General features: G+C 37.3%; 1 protein-coding gene across 2 annotated transcripts in view; it reads right to left on the minus strand.

The window, feature by feature from the left end:
* Nucleotides 1-529: 529 nt before the first annotated feature.
* The window catches only part of LOC145764823 (complement receptor type 2-like), a 39836-nt gene continuing 21440 nt past the window's right edge, over nucleotides 530-18925 (minus strand). Inside the window, exons 10-27 of one of the 2 annotated variants that reach the window (XM_082576501.1) lie at nucleotides 18291-18503; nucleotides 17480-17665; nucleotides 16029-16238; nucleotides 15199-15399; nucleotides 14587-14784; nucleotides 14025-14234; nucleotides 13231-13422; nucleotides 12793-12984; nucleotides 9385-9579; nucleotides 8675-8869; nucleotides 6858-7049; nucleotides 5653-5844; nucleotides 5139-5339; nucleotides 4117-4314; nucleotides 3234-3422; nucleotides 2774-2944; nucleotides 2012-2219; nucleotides 530-802 (exon numbers count right to left, since the gene is read on the minus strand). In XM_082576501.1, coding sequence (XP_082432627.1) covers nucleotide 802; nucleotides 2012-2219; nucleotides 2774-2944; nucleotides 3234-3422; nucleotides 4117-4314; nucleotides 5139-5339; nucleotides 5653-5844; nucleotides 6858-7049; nucleotides 8675-8869; nucleotides 9385-9579; nucleotides 12793-12984; nucleotides 13231-13422; nucleotides 14025-14234; nucleotides 14587-14784; nucleotides 15199-15399; nucleotides 16029-16238; nucleotides 17480-17665; nucleotides 18291-18503 — 3344 coding nt within the window. In that variant the 3' untranslated portion in view covers nucleotides 530-801. The remainder of the gene's footprint in view (nucleotides 803-2011; nucleotides 2220-2773; nucleotides 2945-3233; nucleotides 3423-4116; nucleotides 4315-5138; nucleotides 5340-5652; nucleotides 5845-6857; nucleotides 7050-8674; nucleotides 8870-9384; nucleotides 9580-12792; nucleotides 12985-13230; nucleotides 13423-14024; nucleotides 14235-14586; nucleotides 14785-15198; nucleotides 15400-16028; nucleotides 16239-17479; nucleotides 17666-18290; nucleotides 18504-18925) is intronic. The other variant, XM_082576502.1, reaches the window with a different exon arrangement.

The raw sequence follows: 18925 nt of genomic DNA on the forward strand, positions 1-18925 counted from the left end.
AAAAAAACCTGGTTGGAACTGCGGTGTCTTTACTCCAACTTTTGTTCTTTACTTATAGGCTAATAGCCTACTATTGTGGCCACGCTAATATAACATACCATGCTTAATTTCAGAATCTAGCAACTTTTCATCACTTTTACTTTTTTTAACGTTGCCAGTACGTCCAGGCAGCGTAAGCATGGGCTTGTGAACTGAATGACACAGCAAGCCTACTGAGTTAATTTATTTGATTCTGAAACGGACTTAGGCTATAAACATAGTCATCAACACTGGCATTTCAGAAGGCGAAACACACGCACACACCTACTGGTGTTGGTATTATTGCTCGCTCTTTGCTAACTATCTTGTTGCGCAAGCTGTAGCTTAACCCCCATAGTTGCGCTCATTTGCGCTGTTGATGCAGTAGCCTACCGATAGCCTAAAACTGCCAGAGAAGTTTGTTTTGCATGTCTGCTCCAAACTTAAATAGACTATCATGATGTAGCCTAAATGTTTGTAATATGGTTTTTACAAAACATTCACGAAGCAATCAAAGAAGTAACGATATTTTATTCAAGCGATTAAGCAGGCCCACGAAGCTACACTACAGTAGCCTATTACACGATTAGAGCATACAAACTATATAGTCTAGACAAAAATTGTAATCTAAGAAAAGCCTATGTTTGCAATTGACAATTTTCAGTCGCAATATTTGTCATTTAACAGCAATTTGACATCTTGCAAAGAAAATTGGTGTGTAGACCAACGACAGTATTTGCAAAATTGAGGGGGAAAAGGAAACGGTATAATCCATCTTCTTGATCTAGAAAATAAACAGCAAAAAATTCACATCAAATCAGAATTGGCTACACTAAATTTCGAGAATTTGTAGACTACTCTGTTTATTCTTTCTCAAAGACAAATTCTTAAAGGCTGAGTTGAGGCATGGCCAGTTTTTCCTTTGAATTTTGAAGCGCTTGAAATCTCATGTAAAAAAGGTAGACATAAGAAAATAGGATTTACTGTAAATATGTAGTTAGTCGATTTACGAAGAATTAACAGTTTGGTAAGCAAAAACAGAGAGAGACTGTTCACCAGGCATTTGGTAATAAAATTAATTTGCGTTCTTCTGGTGACTATTTACTAGGTTACCTCGTGATGTTAAAGATGATAACTAGCTATTTTTCCGACGTTTCGTCAGTCAGCACGACTGACTTTATCAAGGTGGCTAAAACAGGTTAATACAACCTGTTCAGCAACGATGGCACAACACAAAAACATACTGATAAAATGAGTAAAGTAAAGCAGCAAGAATCAGAATTAAAACACGCAACAAGATACCTAGAGGTTAAACTAAATGCAGTGAATGCCTGAAACCAGTAGGCTACTTCCCGCAGCGTAAATTTATCTATCTATTGGGCCACTGTCAAGAAACGTTGAAAAGACATCAGACAAGACAGAAAGCAATGGGATTAGCAATAACAATGGTAGAGAAGACGCACTGAGAATGGAAAAGGTGAAGCTAAAGTTAAAGTAATTTGTTGTACACAGAGGGGAAATTCTGACCATCTTTTTGGTTAAGAGCATGTTGTGCCTTCTGGTTTATGTACCATTTTTCTGTGAACAATCTTTTTGTATAATCCTTTTCAGTTTTAAGAATGGTGGCGTTGGTCCAAGTGATTTTATGGTCTGAGTTTATAGAGTGTTTGCAAAGAGCGGAATGCTCTGGACGTTGAAATTTAATAGCTCTTTTTTTGCAATATTTGTCAGCTAGTTATCATCTTTAACATCACGAGGTAACCTAGTAAATAGTCACCAGAAGAACGCAAATTAAGTTTGGTAAGCTGTGATGAGCAGCTCCAGGGGGCAAGTGACTTGTGGACCGTGTGGTCGTGTCGTTGTCTCCCTATCAGGAACGCCAAGTTTTTTTGATGTTAAACCAGTTTTATAATCAGACTCTATCATATTTTTATCGCACTGATTTCAAAACCAGACTTAAATTTTGAATATATTAAAAATCAATGCATCTTACCATGGCATGCACGAAGGAAAATCAGTAACCTCTAGTGATTGCAAACAGATTGCTGCAGGTGGGCCAATAAGTCTATATCCCGAGTTGCACTCGAAGTTGAATAATCTTCCTACGGGTACTCTCGTTGTAACAGTGTTATTGAAAAGTACCCTTCCATTTACAAGCGTACCCACTTCACATTCTGTCGGTAGTTCATTGTCTCCGCCCGCTGGAATCAAAACAACTTTTTACATTCATGGATTGGTGAGTCTTAGCCAGAACATTTTAATGGTTTAACCTTATATGCATTTAGCAGAATAAAAGTGTTTACTAATAGGTCACTGCGCATTGTAGATTGCTATAAATATAAACAATAGACCATGAAAAGTAATTTACTATAAGTTTAAAACTACGCTGCAGCGGTTTCGTATTATGAGAGTCGCCATATCGTGTTTATTCAAATAGATACTGCAATGTAGCTTAGTGTGTGAATGCAGTAAATAAACCAAGGTCAGGAGGGCTAAGGACAGTCGTCTTCCAAAAATATTATTTTGCCTCGCAAAAAATATGTTTTTATACCATTACAACGTTTTAAAAGCGTTGTAGTTCATGTTCACTGACGCTCCCCCCCAAGAGTTGTATTTGCCCTCCCAAATTTTTGTTTGTAGCTACGTCTCTGACCAAGGTGGTCATCACATGACGTCACTAGTGTAGAGTAACCTTTCATAATAAAACAACTAAAAATATATCCTATAAATAGAGACACAAAAGAAGAATACACACTTCTGCAGGTGGGAGGGTTGCCCAGAATCTCGCCATTAGCTTGACACAGTGAGGGTGCGAGCCCTACTAACACATAGCCTGGGAGGCAATCGTAAGTAATGAGGTCGCCATTTCTCCACACGTTTCTGTCTCCCACTGTAAATCCATTTTGTGGTGGCCGAGGTATACACTCTGAAAATAAAGATTGTTTTTGTTAAAAATATGAAATCATTTCAAGACTAGATGTTATTCCAAAAAACGCCATTGAAGTAGACCTGCTTTCATTTCACACATTTCTGATTTATTTTTCAACTTTTTCTTAAAGCTGCTCGTCTACACTACATTGTCATATAATTTAATAGCTTTTTTTTGGAAACCTTTTACTTGTGTTAGTGGTGATACAATAAAATCACCCTGCCATGATTTTACTCTTGAAATAAAATGTAGACTTTATACCTAAAGTTATTCCGGGATTACTCACCTGTGCAAACGGGAGGTGGGAATTGCAATGTTCCACCGGCTTGACATACACTTGTGCTTTCCCCAAGCAATTGGTAAGGAGGATTGCAGTCGTATTGTACAACCACACCAACTTGGACCGACAAGAAACCCCCAACAACTACTCCACCATCAGGTGGACTTACAGGACAACGTACTCCGGAACTTGTGACTAAAAATATTGAAAGCATTGTCATTTTTTAAGATAAAGACAACGCTTGCAAGATTGAGCAACTTGGACATCAGCTACTCCATTAACCGCAATTGTTATTCAACGTCTAATACATAAACAGTTCGTACTACACAAAGAAATCTTTAATAAAAAAAAAACTTCAAAAGTTAGTTCTGCACCCTTTGAAGACGATGTCCTAGCCCCGGCGACCGCCTATATGGCAGAATGGACGCGCCGGCTCTGAGTGTCTCAATAAGTCAGTGAATAAATTTTTATGCTTTAAAGTAGTTTGTCTGTGAAGAAAAGGTAGGCCTATTTTTGTTTCAATTTTTCAGCTGTCCTGTGTTTTTTCTAGGTTCCGAAACTTTTAAAAAATGTCTCGAGAGCAGTCTACTTAAAAGGTACCCATTTGGAAGCTATGAGACAATGCTACTCTTGTTTGGCAATAAATATTTTGATGAAATCACTCGCCTCAAAACAAGGGCTATCGTTTATTAGGTATTGTTGAAGAAGTCAAAAATGTTGTTAAAAAAGCTCGGCCCTGGCATAAGCGTTGTTCGATTAATCATTTGTGTTGGCTTACAGTACTATACCACTTTAAGTTTAATTCTAAGCACATTGCAGTTTAGTGAAATACTCCTAGAATTTTTATTTAAAATAAAATAGAGAACTCTAAGGCTATGAGTAACTTTACCTTGACACCTGGGCACTTCACTGAATTCACCAGTGCCCAAGCACGTTGCAGTGGCCGGTCCATCTGAAGTGAAAGGAGCATTGCAAACGAAACTGATTACATCTCCGAGGTTGTAGTTTGCCTGGCCGTTCACGATGGATCCAAATGAGATAACTGGGGCTCGGCATGTGATAAACGAAGGTGTTGGAGAAGAAATCACTAAAATTGCAGAAAAATTCCTTTATTCTTTATATTATTCTTTTGTCGCTTTTGCTTGTACCCAACTTTTCAACCAATTTGTAAATTGCAAAGTTATGCAGAGAGCAGTCATATGCCCATAAGGAAAAACGTTTGCATTACGTTTTAGAGTAAACACAAGCAGTGTTGGATTCAGAATTGTCTCGAAAAAAACTTTGAGAAGTTTTCTTTGTTTTGATAGCTTTTTTGGTATTTTGTGGCTCAATAATGTTTTTTTTGACCCACACTTCGTATTTAACTAAGTTCATCCGAATACAAACGAGATTTCTACAGAAGTTATGGAAAGTTACAAGTTTTGGTGTATAATTAAAGTTAATTTTCAAATCATTTTTTCATCATCACTCAAGGATTTCAATAATTTATTATTTGAAGACGTTTTGTATGAAAGTTGCGCAGTCTTCTAGTAAACTTTTGAAAATTCCTTTCAGGTTCTTCTACGTTTCCTTATAATCAAGGCAGATTTCACTTTATGTCTCTATCAACACTGAAGTAGATAAAATTAAACGTTAAATGACTGAGTAATTTTAACCGCTAATATCCACTATTGAAAACCAGCGTGCTCTGTACCGCTGATTAAGTCAAAGAAATATGATAAAGCGAGCAAGAAATTTTGCTGAAACCAAGAAAAATTGCATGCTTTTTTTTGGAAGGGACATGACCACATGGATCTGCTAATGAACATAGGTAATCAATGTATTATTAATCATCAACCTTGTTATTTAAACACCACAAAAAAGTGGTGCGTGATGCATTTTTAACCATTTGATAATAAATAAACTCTATACCTCTGCAGACTCGATTGCCCCCTGTAAACTGGCCGTTTTGTCCACATGTGGCTATTGATGGGCCTTGTAAATTGTACCCGCTTTGGCAGCGAAATCTAATGAGACTTCCAAAGGAATAAGATGTCTGCGGATTATCAATAGATCCAAACAAAGGAATTTGTGGAGGAGGACAGGGTTGATTGGAAGGTGGAGTGGTGAGTTCTAAAATAGAGTTAATAGACTACAGTATATAGGAAGTTATGATTAAAAACTATAGCATTTTTATATATAGTTAAGCTATGAAAAAGGCACGACAGCTATAGCAACTTTTAGTCCTTGTGAATGAAAAGCAAAGTTTTGTAGTTTGATTCCCTTTATTTGAATTTGCTCGCGGTCAGAGTTTTCGAAATTGTCATGTGGCTTATTGTTTGTAGTGTTTGTTGCTTCTACGTAGGCATCAATTAATTAATAAATTTGTCAAGCCCAATTAACTGAGGTCTACTATAGCCAATGAATGCTTCTAAATGTATCCTACCTAAACAACTAGGCAAAAATCCAGTGAATCTTCCATTGCTTTGACAAGTTGACTCTGCTGATCCCACCAGTTCGTAGCCACCATTACAGTCAAACGTGATGACAGCATTTTCGTTGTAAGTATTTTGAGGGTTCACAATAAATCCATTTGTCGGACTGGGAGGGACTTGGCAAGTAACGCCGACTACGATCGCTGTGAGTTAAAAATATTAAAAGTAAAATAAATTGGGTTTGCAGTTATTGAAATTATGGGAAAAATGAACAAGCTGAATCGTAGAAAAAATTTAATCATAGGCCTATTTGCTGGAAATAACCCTAAGCTTATGGTGAATTCCTGTTGCTTTGTCGAATCATATTTTACAGCTTAGCCACACACAAACACACATATAAATACGCGCAAATAATACAATCTATGTGTAGCCTAACAGTAGCGATGGCAGAGAGGTTCAAGGCGTAGTTTTGGCAGAGGTGGGCAATAGCGCGCTACTTTTGTAGCGCCGCTACTTTTTTGGTGAAAGTAGCAGTAGCGGCGCTACTTTTCTTACAAAGTAGCGGTAGCGGGAGAGGCGCTGCTTTTTGCCCACCTCTGAGTTTTGAGCAAGGGCCAGAATAATTTTAAGAGCCTGAAACCTTTCCAAAGGGTCCAGGAAGTAAAAAAATACGTTCCATTAACTTTTCCATACCATACAAGTCATGTTTTTGTAAGCGTTGTCTTATTGGTAACGGGCCCAAAGCCTGCTAAATGCCCTGTAGCCTTCGCATAGGTCCATGTACATTAAGGTGGTTCTTGTTTGCCAAATTTTGAATTTTTTAGCGAGTGCCTTATAAAGTAGTTCCACTTGATGTAACTTTGCAACGATGCACAGTAACATATATGGCATTTCAGATAACAACCTAAAAGCGAAGAAATCAATTTATACTTTCGACCCATTGGATTTTTGTAGTTTTTTTTTTTTATAATTTGTATGTATTTTCATCAGATTTTTTGATCTACAGTAACGAAGGGTTGAGAAATCACTTATGCAAGTACGATAGATCTTGTCACTAAAGTTTACAACTTAGCGTGACTAGACTTAATTGATCACGTGTGGGCTAAGTAAACCCACTAATACAGTCCACAATATTTTGGTCCGTTCGGCTATAGGCAAAAATACGATAAAAAAATAAGAATGTTAGCTAACTTCTATAAGCGTTAAATGATATGACCTCTGCATTCCGGTAAAAATCCCGAAAATACTCCATTATTTGTGCAATTAGCCTGTGCTGGTCCAGCCAATTCGAAACCATCATTGCAAGCAAATGTGATGACATCTGTCTCTGCGTAGTTGTCTCGTGGGTTCACGATAAATCCATTAGTTGGACTTGGAGGCGCAGCGCATGTGGCAGCGACAACCACATCTGTGACAGGGAACATAGAAATTACTTGAAGTTACTCACAGAGTTGCCAGGTGGCCTACAATTTGGTCAAAAAACGATAAATAGGCCAAATTTCATACTCTGTGTCCGACGGCTAGCAAATCATTTGGACATTTATTTGTGCCAATGATTAAATTTTTGTGACGTCAATGAAGTACTGGACCCCAAATAAAACAGTTTTTTATTACCTGTTCAAAAATGCCTGAATTTCAGACTAATAGGTAGGCTACTGTTCGAAATCTTCTAGGATTACCAGGCAAATTTTCGCAAGATAAACCTTAGGCCAATGCATTTATTAAAAATAGCGAATGCACCAAGATATCCTTTATTTACCAAATCTTCACGTTCATACTGAAGAAAATTTTCTTGGTTTTTGCCTCCATACATTTTTGTGAAAGGAAACGTTTTTAAACTTATTTTTTGCGTGTAGGAAGTCCTTGCAACTACTAGCTGACAACTAGAGGCGTTCAGGCAACTACAGTAAAATACATATATTGCGCATACTAAAAGCTTCAGCTCATTTTTTGATTGGAAGGCATAGCATTTGGTTAGTTCGGGTTGTGAAAAGGTCAAGAAAGCTTATACGTGAAAAAGTCAAGAAAGAAAAAATACAAAGCACAATCATAGGGTTGTCAGCATCTGCAGACAATACTGTCGAAACAATGCAAAAATTCAAATAGCGGTCAGCAATATTTCACACCAACTCATGACTTCAATAGTCATTTTAGAAATGTTTTTGGTGATAATAAATGGGACCTAACCTTACTGACTTGAAATTAAAATGATGCAAGGGTAACTGGCTTATTTTACCAATGAAAGAAAAATTGGTAGGCTAACGATGTGAAGACTATGTTTTTAACAAGAAAAAAATTTGATGACTGTTGGCGTCCCTGGACTTTTTAAAGCTGCAATGCTTACATTTATGGTAATTTTATAGCATAGCAGTACATTTTTATGGTATATTTATTTATTGTATATTTCTATGTTTATAAGCTCTTCTAGTGATATATCTATCCGTGACATTTAGCCTACTGCTTAGCTGTAGCTAGAGATTGTAGATCATGGGGATGCTAAACTACATCCGCTTTTAGCTGGTTGGTTGGTTTTGAATCTTTATCCTTAGACTGACAAAGCTTTGCTTGTTTATTCCTGGTTACTCCTAATCTAAAAGCAAGCCAGGAGCAAAGCGTAAAAATGTCAGTTTGGCAATCGACTCTTTTAATGTTGCCGAAACAGCGAAGTTGCTCGTCCCGTAATGTAGGCTACTGTCCCTATATAGCTGTAGCTTACATGTCCAGAGATATCACGGTGTCGTTTTCCACCAAATTTTTATTTGGATTATTGTTGTTTCTCAGTTGCAGTGTTTATCTGATGAATGCAAAAGTAAAAGCAGAAACGTAGCCTATAAGCTGTTTTCTTGCATCACTGACGTTTCGCGCACCATCACAATGCGCATCCTTACAACAAAACAACACCATTCATCAGATGAACGTTGCAACCACTGATAGAAACGATAATATTCCTGATGAGCACCCAAACTTTTCAGTACTCAGGATTATTGTTGCTGATTGAGCTGGCGGAGCAGACGTAATTAAAAGCTAAAGTACCTCTGCAACTTGGCAAGAACCCAGAGAATGTTCCATCGGCTTGACATGTAGAGGTCGCTGATCCAGCCAGTTCATAGCCGTTATTACAACCAAATATAATGACATCATTCTCATTGTAATTGGTGGTACGAGGACTCACAATAAATCCATTGTTGGGACTTGGAGGTATAAGGCATATGACAGCCACAACCACAACTGTAACAAAGATTTTAGTTTCACTAAATAAGTCAGCCTATATTTACTGACAAAACAATAAATTTATATAAAAGTATAAATTTGAGCAACTTATTACTTCTGCCCGTTGGCTCAATGTTTTAGCGCCCAACTCAAGATCAAGCGGCGCTGGTTCGGCTCTCGGTGGATGGAATAACTCCTTAGCAACAACACTTCTATAACGATCGGAAACTTCACTTTGTCAATCTCAATAACCGGCCCTGCGTCAGTGGTTCAAAGCCTATACAGGTATGCAAAACGGGCCAGGAATAACCCATTCAGCCATCATTGCCAGGCCGAAGATAAAAATTTAAAACCAAACCATCCAACCTTAAAAGTCAATGCATGAGGTCAAAGTTCCAAGGACCAAACCTTGACATATTGGTGTTAAACTATAATACAAAAATTAAAAAATAATACAAAAAGCTAATTCCTTCACAGATAAGCGTGGAGGTGCATAAATAAGTATCTTAAAGGTAGTTGTTTATGTAAATTACCACGACAAGTTGGTAAAAATCCTGTGAATCTTCCATTGCTTTGACAGGTTGACTCTGATGATCCAACCAACTCGTAGCCGTCATTACAACGGAATGAGATGACAGCATTTTCGTTGTAACTGTTTTGAGGATTCTGGATAAATCCATTTGTTGGACTTGGAGGAACGGAACAAGTGGCCACGACGACAACTATCTCTGTGTTAAAAGAAAGAAAAAATTGAAGGTAATTTGAGATTTAGTCTTTCAAATTAAAATCAACTTCTATTTATCTTTCTGGAGGTGCAACTATCGAATTGAAATGAGATGTGTTAATGAGCGACAGTTGAACATTAAACTCGCACACTTTGTTGGAATATTGTGCTAAGTTTTGGCGCTAATTTTGTGCAATATTGTAGGAGTAGCCTATATCACATTACGGTACCTATAATTTTATGTGTACACATGCTGTGCAACTCCGTTTTTGCAGTGGAGAACTGTATTTTCATAAGAAGTCCGATGGATAAACTTTTTTAATGTGGTTTTAACTCAAAGCAAACTTTTTTATCAGTTGAAATTCTACTTAGCCTACTTAGACAGGAAACAAAACAAATGATACCGCACTTAAAATGTGATGATGAGGAAAATCTAATGAACGCTACAACTCCACAATTTAATGTTTTTGCTGCGTTGAAGTTTAACCTCGTGGCTGGAGCTCAAGTTCCATTTTAGCCTACAAAGTCAAGTTTTAAAGCTTTCAATGGGCGCGATTTAACCGTGGAGTATAAATACTACTTTTGTTTGTCATTTTTGGGACATGTAATTACAGTCATTTTGTTTATGTAGACTATAGGCGAATGGCAGATTTTACATGATTCGTGCTGCTTGCCCCGGTCCATCAATCCCTGGCCCACAGATTAGTTCGATAAAATCACGACTGTGTGAACGAAAGAACGAACAGTTGAGCAAAGAATTTTCAAGACAGCTTCTATTTGCACACACAATAGAAGCTATGGAATATCTAACAAACAATACACTATAACACTTCATGCATCCTGATTCAGCAACTAGACGCTGATCAGTAGGTCAAAGCCTGTTTTATGCGTAAATAATTTTGTGTGGAAGTAATTGCGTAACCTGAATAACACGTTTACGTCAGCATCGTAAAAGTGTGTTTTGTGACGTTTATACCACATTGAAACAAACGTGGAAGAGTTACGTTGCTACCAAGTGGCAAACTAACGCGAATATCACGTTCAAACGTAGTTTGCTGAAGAACGTTCATATCACGTTTTAGTCAATTTTGCGTGGATAATAAATAACTTTTTAGCAATGTGGTTTTGTAAGGAGGATACGACGTTGAGGCAAACGTGGTAGAGTAACGCAAGTGCCACATTTTTCAGAGTTACGCATGCACGCACGTGAAAACAACCTTAAAACCTTGGTCACCAACATGGTAAGCACTTTAACATGAAGATATCCAATTCAACCATGATCCAATCAGATGGTACGTTGTCCTTGGCGTGTGAATCAGAACATGTTTTTGGCGGATACCGTCCAATTGGGACCATTTCAGCATTCAGCTAGAGAGTTGATTATTACTATGAACTTTGTTTGGGAATTACAGAAGAAAAACGAGCAATAGCAGTGGTGGGCATCAAACCCACGTCAATAAAATAGCTACCACCGCCATCACTCTCTACGCCAAGTCAGCCGATGGCAAACCGATGACTTAAAGTGCCTCTGACAGGTAAATAAATTCGCTAAATTTACCTAAGATACCAAAAAGATGACACTAACAAACTTCCCTGACCAGTAAATCGTAAAAAATATTAACAAGCTACTAAGTTACACGCTTGCAAACTTTGGTTGACATCGGCTAATCTGGCAATCATTCAATTGCGAAAATAAAAACGGCAACAACGCTGTGACGTCACAGTAAGCGGGAAGGATACATTCTTTCTCTGTGATGACTTGGTAAAGTATGGTACGGCTACTGCAAAACGTGAATGTGTGGGGCTCTGTTGGTCTAAAGCATGTGCAAATTAAGAATTACTGAAATGAAAAAGTGAACTTATTATTACTATCAGGTTTCGATCAAATAGGTTGAGTTTACGTTTATCAAACAGCATCTCAATTCAATTGAAATTGCAGTTTCATAGGGCTACAATTTTCATACTTTTTTATTTGTCCTAATCTGGCTATAGCCATTTGCAGTGTAACAACAGTATCTCACAAACAGTACCTTTAATTTATGGTTGAGGCAATGCCTACAAATTGCTGTTCATGTGACATTGTCAGTGACAAAGACCGTGTGCTTTATTTTCCCACTTTCCCACAAAACAAGGTAGGCTACTGAGAAGAAAATGATCAAAGTTTTCTTCAAGTGTTCGAAAGTGGTATGGGCCGTACAAAACTAGTCGTATATGTTCACTTCACTGAAGATGATTTTGTTAATACCACTAAAGTAAAAATGCCTACAGGCATGTGCTGGAGTGTATACTACAAGGTGATGCTCTCGGAAGCAACAATCGGATTGTGATGCCGTCATGCATTGTTTGGCGAATCCGAAACAATTTTCCAGATCCAGATGGCCGTTACACAGGATTTCAATGGCCAACTGAAGGCACATTATGAGAGAGAGAGGGAACTTTTATTTATTTTTGAATAGTGATGATGAATTAAATATGAATGATGATTCGTACGATTTCTTCATTTTTCACTTAAAGTATATTTTAGGTTTTGTAGGAACGTATCCAGTACAGTTTTATTAAACTGCAAAAAACAATAAATCTTCGAAAAAAGCAACCGCTTGTACCAACTCCGACCAAACTGTGATCCACCAATTACATCTAGGAAGCGTTTGTTTCATCCGTTGCTAACGACGTCCACTTAGGATGACGTAATACCACCAAAGTCGTCCCAGAGCAGTGAAATATGGAGTTTTGCCTGTGGTGGCGCTGCGGAGCAGTCGTTTGATTAAATTACGCCCTAACCAGTCGAGCTACGAGGTTAAGATTAAAAAGTTCGCTAAGTGTAATTCTGCGCTAGGAAATGCTTTAAAAAGTTACTATACTTGGATCCAACCTGTCAGGGGCACTTTAATTTAGCTAGGATTTGCGTTTTTCTTTGTTCTTCCTGGAAATGCAACCTTGATGACGTCTTGAATTGCGTAGCTTCGTGGTTGAATTGGATATCTTCATGTTAAAGTGCCTGCCCTACTTACCGACACAGCCTATGTGGATTTTATACGATCTAGTTGTGATTTTGAGAGGAGTGTTTGTACATAGCCTAAGCTTATTACAAATAAAATACACATTGCATGGGTTACATAAATGTCTAAACATATCAGCGCAAGTTACAGTAATACCGTTAGCACTTTTGATAAAATGCTTTTTGTTTACAATACATTGCAGCAATCATTCAAGTTACCACGACAAGTTGGCAAAAATCCTGTAAATCTTCCATTGCTTTGACAAGTTGCCTCTGATGATCCAACCAACTCGTAGCCGTCATTACAACGGAATGAGATGACAGCATTTTCGTTGTAAGTGTTTTGAGGATTCTGGATAAATCCATTTGTTGGACTCGGAGGAACGGAGCAAGTGACAGCTACTGCAGCCGCTAAGTTAAAAACGCCAGAGTTAGTTCTAATAACCCCAAATATGAACAAGAAACTGCATCAAGATAGCGTGTATTTCATATAACATTTGACAATTAAAAGTGTAGAATAACATAGTAGGCTATACTGTAAAATCAACACGACCAACATCAACAAACAGTGTAGCTGGGCTGTGCTTAACCCTTTAAGTAAAGTTTTGACTGAATATTGCCCAAAACAAAAGCTTCAAGAAAACTTCTAAAACTAACCTCGGCAGATGGGTAAAAACCCGGAAAATCTGCCGTTGTTTTCACAGGTAGTTTCTGGTGACCCAATCAATTCGAACCCGTTGTTACAGCCAAACATGATCACATCGCCTTCGTTGTACGTGGCGCGAGAGTTTATAATAAAACCATCAGTAGGACGAGGAGGCTCAGAACAAGTGATTGAAGCAACTACAGCTGTGATATACAAAATAAAAAGTATTCCAGTGTCTGCGAAATCTGAGGATTTGGCTGGCGTGGAAGCTACACCGTTCTGGTTAGCGAAGCGTCACTGCAGCTCGCTGTGCTAGTGAGTAATCAGCCTTGTGCTGATAGCCGGGAAGAACGCCTTTCTTCACTCTGAGGATTTTGTTATAAAAAGTAAAGGTAAATCCCATACTTGAATCCAAGCATCCATGGATGAGAAGATAAGGTTCTCATTATACACTAACGGGAGTAAGGTGGCCAGTTTCTTTCTCTCGGCCACTTTTTCTTTAGACGCAAGACTAACGAATTTATTATACCCTAGGTGGAGGAGCGGTGTTTTTCAGCAACTAGCTTAAGCCGGGAGTCGAACCAGAATTGCATGATTGAAAAGTGAGCGCCTTATTCAGTGCGCCATCCCACGGTCTATTCTGTTGGAGAGGGACGTAAAATGAGGACGTATCAAAGAAAATATAAGACAGACGATGGCCATGGACAGACATATTGATAGACGCTCCTATGTGAGAATCTATGTAAAGCGGGTAGTGACTGCTAAAATAGAAATCAGGTTTAGTTTAGCTAAAGTTAATACTTACGTTGGCATGCTGGTGTAACCCCATTGAAAGAGCCATCATTCTGACAAGTCACAAATTCATTTCCCACTAAATTGAAGCCAAAGAAGCAATTGAAAAGCAAATTTTCTCCAATTTGCCAGGTTTGCTGTGTCGAAGAAGCCAAAATTTCTCCATTGGTAGGAGTTGCAAGTCTTGCACATACAGTTATCGGCGGGGCAGTAGCTGGTTCGACTAAAGAATAAAACGTTTTCAGTAACTCCATTATATACTCAATTAAAAATTAAATAAAGAAATCACGGTATGCATCAGGTCATTTATGGATTTACCAGAAGGATACTTTACTATGTGTCCTTTTTGAAGCAAAACGTTTGAAGTAAAAATTCAACCTATTCTTGAAAATTTGCTTTACAATATATTAAAAATTATAATCTTGTAGTGTTTTTAACCAATCAGACTGTGACCGACTGAGGATAATAGTTTTGAAACATCTATTCACACTCATTTTTTTTCATCTCTTGTTACTGTAATACTTTACATGACCTCAAAAGATAATTGAGAGAGGACTTTAATTTATAAAAAGTACCGCAAATTGGCGTAAAACCAAATCCTCCATTTTCTTGACAAGTCACAATCCTGTCTCCAGCCAAGATGTAAGGGGAACTACAACCCCACTCCAGCTGATCTCCGACCTGCCACGATTGTCGTCCAGTATCACCCACAATAATACCATTTCGTGGAGGGGTCGGACGCGGACAATCTATCGGCGGAGCAGTGACTATTTCTAAAGGAATACAGGGTTGCAATTAGTTTTCTGCACATACGTATATTTCCGAACATTAAGCTACAAAATGACACATTAATTATTATGCTCCGAGTTAAATCATGAAAAAAATGACACAAACTGCTAGTTTTGCAATTTTTTATCGACTGAATCAGTCGTTTGGTATGAATTCGTTGTTTATTCTTTCTGCGTCAGTAATTATTCAAAGGCTCTACAAGTATGAGAAACTTCCTGGTATACCCTACAAGAAACGCTCTCAGTGCGAGGATAAAGATTTAAAACCAACCATCCATTATTGTCTTTGCATAGAAAAACAACAAAAAGGATAAACTCAATGAACAATTTTTGCAGCAATGAATTCTTAGCAACAATATTATATACTAATTAGTTCAACAACAACTGATCTTAACTTACCGCAAATAGGAGGTGCAGGAAAGCTTCCAGAAGATTGACAAACCGCTGAACGTTCCCCATTAATAGTATATGGAGAGTTACAATCGTATCTGATGTTCTCTCCGACTTGCCAAGATAGTTTAGTTGGACCGGCAACTACGAACCCATTGACCGGGTTCTCGGGTCGAGAGCACGTAGTAGGGGGAGTGGGGACCACAGTCCCTAAATTGCAACAGTAGATGATGAAAATTTGTTGCCCCAAACAGAGGTGGTCACATACTCAATTCAATTTATTTTTTGCTGCTAGCGCAAACATGTACAGAACGACAAAGTAAACATACGAACTTGATGTTATTGAGATGTTTTTTGCGTTTATGACAGTTTCAACGATTAACCGGAAATGAGTTTGATAAGTATTGGCCATGACACAAGAACTAGTAACGGGTTTGATTACATTTAATTCTACTACCGTACTGAAAGAAAATAGTTATTGTAAGACCTGCAAACTGTAAGCTTATTGTGAAGCAAAATGACCCATACTGAAGGAAACATAACATATTGTAGCTTACTTCACACTATTTGCGAATGATAGTTTTCCTGCCATTGTATTGTTTTTTTTGGCAGTTATTTAGCAACATTAAGCTATTAGGGTTGTTTGAAAAAAGATTTGAGGGAAAAAAACTCATAGCAGATACATGTCAACGAACAACACGCATTCATGAAAAAAAGAATAAGAAAAAATAAGTTTTTAAACAGTCACTACAAATGTAGTAAAACGTACTTTTACAGATGCAAATTCTAGCACGCCGGTAAAGGTTGGACTGGTAATAAACTAAGTTAAACTTTCTTACTGATGCAAAATGTTGTGGTTTGTTCGAATGTTCCATCGTTTCTACACAGAGCAGACGTTGCTCCTGCCAGATCATAACCATCATTGCAAACAAATCCGACTTCAGTGCCCGGTGTCCAAACAGTTTGTCCTCTTGGAGCCGTGTAGCCATTGCTGGGGACAGTGGGATTGAGACACATAACTGGTCCAGCTGTGGCCATTTCTTCGACAGCTAACGGGAAAGTATAAGAAATTAATTTAGTTTTTTTTTTTTATAACTGAATTGATTTAATGCATATTTTATGTTTGTTTTCATATTACAGCACAAAATTATAATCTTAGCTTGGAATGCTAAACACGATTTAAATTACTAAGTAAGCTTAAAATTTAAGACTTCAAGTGATTGTATTGTCTGTTTCTGATATAGCCTGCTTTATATAGTGATATTTCTAAATTTATTTAAATCGGTTTATAACTTATTTTTAAAAAGCATTTACTTTAAAATCAATAGAGTTTGGAAGTTGTATTGATCAGATAAACAAAGCAAGTTTAATCACAGTTTTTGTACCTTCATATTGTTTATAAGTTATTGTGCATATTCTGCTGTAAATAAAGGGGAAACAAAGATATTGTTTAGTTGCTAAGTCTGCACTAACGAATACAAATCTGCTGCTTTACTTTAGGTACGGCTTTGGTTATATTATATTGTTATGTTAAATCACAAACATATACAAGAAAAAGAATATAGTCACTATTCTCTAACACCTCTACAGCTTGTTTCACCTCAAAAGGGGCATCATAAGAAGGTCTTTTTTCAAATAGAATATATTTGAATAAGGACCGTCTGATGATCCCCTTTTGTGGTGAAACTGGCTGCAGAGGTTTTAGAGAATAGTAACTTCATTTGATGAAATTCGCTATGCGGGGCTTTTTGCTTGGCATTGAGCACTTTTTGTAGTATTACAGTAATAGTATTTATTTCAAATTAAAAAAGAGGGGGTTTGCGACACTTTGTAACCTTGAATGGGCATAAAGTCCACAAGGGATCCACGTAAAGCAGATAGAAATACATTAAAACTATTCAAAGGCGTGTTTAAATTCTAATAACAAGAAAGTGGGTCAGTCAAGCTGACATACACCCTAACCTGGGACCAGGGACAATGTGACATATGTGGGACAATGTGACATAGAAGATGTATCACGTCGTGAGTTCTATGAGTTGACTGGTTCAAATCCAAATAATTTTAACGTGTGTTAGTTTGCACTAAAGGTCCTTCTTTAACAGAGACCATAAATAATGTCTCCTTCTCTTCAAATTAACACGTACTTTAAAGGCTAGACGTTAATATCTTAAAATTGTTTCAAATATTTTTTTCACTATAGTATTTATTGTTTACAACAAAAAGAGTGTATAATTGATATTTTCACTAAGAATATAAATTTGTTTGCAATTACTATGGTACAAGTACTTACATCCACATGAAGGAAACGGAGAAGAGTATGAGCCGTCACGACGGCAAACAATAACAGGGTTGCCAATTAAAGTATATTGATCACCACACGTATATGTTACTCTGTCAAACGGAACGTAAATCAATTTGTTCGGTGTGTCGATGGAACCGCCAAACGGAACTACAGGCAGCGGACATGTTACTCCAGCTATGAGGAAAGAAAGGATATTTGTAATAGTATTCTAGTTCTAATGTGACATCACATAAGAACAATAACACGCAGAACAATACTACAACTGGAAATAATATTGAAGATAAGTTTCATTTTTTGTCAACAAAGGCTTAGCATTCATCAATACAGTAAACATGTATAAAAGAAGCGATCTACTTAGTGTCAGCACAAGGCTGATGAGTAACCTACTCACATTGCATCAGCAAGCATTGCGTTTCGCTAACTCTATCGGTGTAGCCTCCACGCTAACCGTACGAATTCCATTTAAAGACGCATTTCAAAAAGACACAAAGAACTTAGAAATAGGCTCATACTGCTACAAACAAATCTTTTTAACGACTATTGTTTTAAAATGATGCTTGGCTTTTCACATTCAACAGCAAATCATTTTAAATGATGTTACATGTGAAACAGCTGAAAAAGAAAATGTTTAGAAAGCGTCTTCAACAGGTGACACAACAAGTTATGATATCTCTAGGTTGGGCAACTGTAAAAAAATAGAAAGATGTACAAAAGTTTGCCAAATGTGACAAATGAATCCTCATACCTCAAGATAGTCATGTGAAAATTAAACAAGTATTACCAAATAAATAAAACTCACGTTGACAAATAGGCGGAGGGCTGTTGAACAATCCATTTTGCAAGCATCTCGTTCGAGCGAAACCAACAAGTCTAAAGCCTGTGTTGCAACGGTACTCCGCAATACTTCCGATAGTCCACGAGTCGCTTGGATTCACAAGCACGCCGTTGTTAGGCGCTATCGGTATTACGCAGTTACCTTGATTGGGGTCGACACTTGGGGGAACAGGTTGGACTGAAAAGGAAAATGACTGAGCAAAGAAAGTAGGCGATGAGTCAGCAGAAATTTTTTTTCAAAATTTTAGGATTGTATTTTAGTTTAGCTACAAATGTTTAATATCAATTATTCAATGTTAACAAACGTGATTTCAGTTGTAATAAATAAGGTTTCATTTTTATGAAGGCATAGAGGTAGACCTATTAGCTACTAGGCCTATATCATCAGTAGACTAAAAAATAAAAGCCTATTATATGAACTAGTAATATCTACTCTTAGTTCAAAGTGACACAAATTGCAGAATATTGCATAATTATAAACTACATAAACATACTGTATTTGTATAAACTGCCGAATCTATATAGTCGAAATAAACTTTAAAGAAATAAATCTACTGTATGTCTCAGAATAAAATTTATAGATTATTATCAGCAAAACTA

This window comes from Aplidium turbinatum, chromosome 2 (assembly GCF_918807975.1).
Source record: "Aplidium turbinatum chromosome 2, kaAplTurb1.1, whole genome shotgun sequence".
NCBI lineage: Eukaryota > Metazoa > Chordata > Ascidiacea > Aplousobranchia > Polyclinidae > Aplidium > Aplidium turbinatum.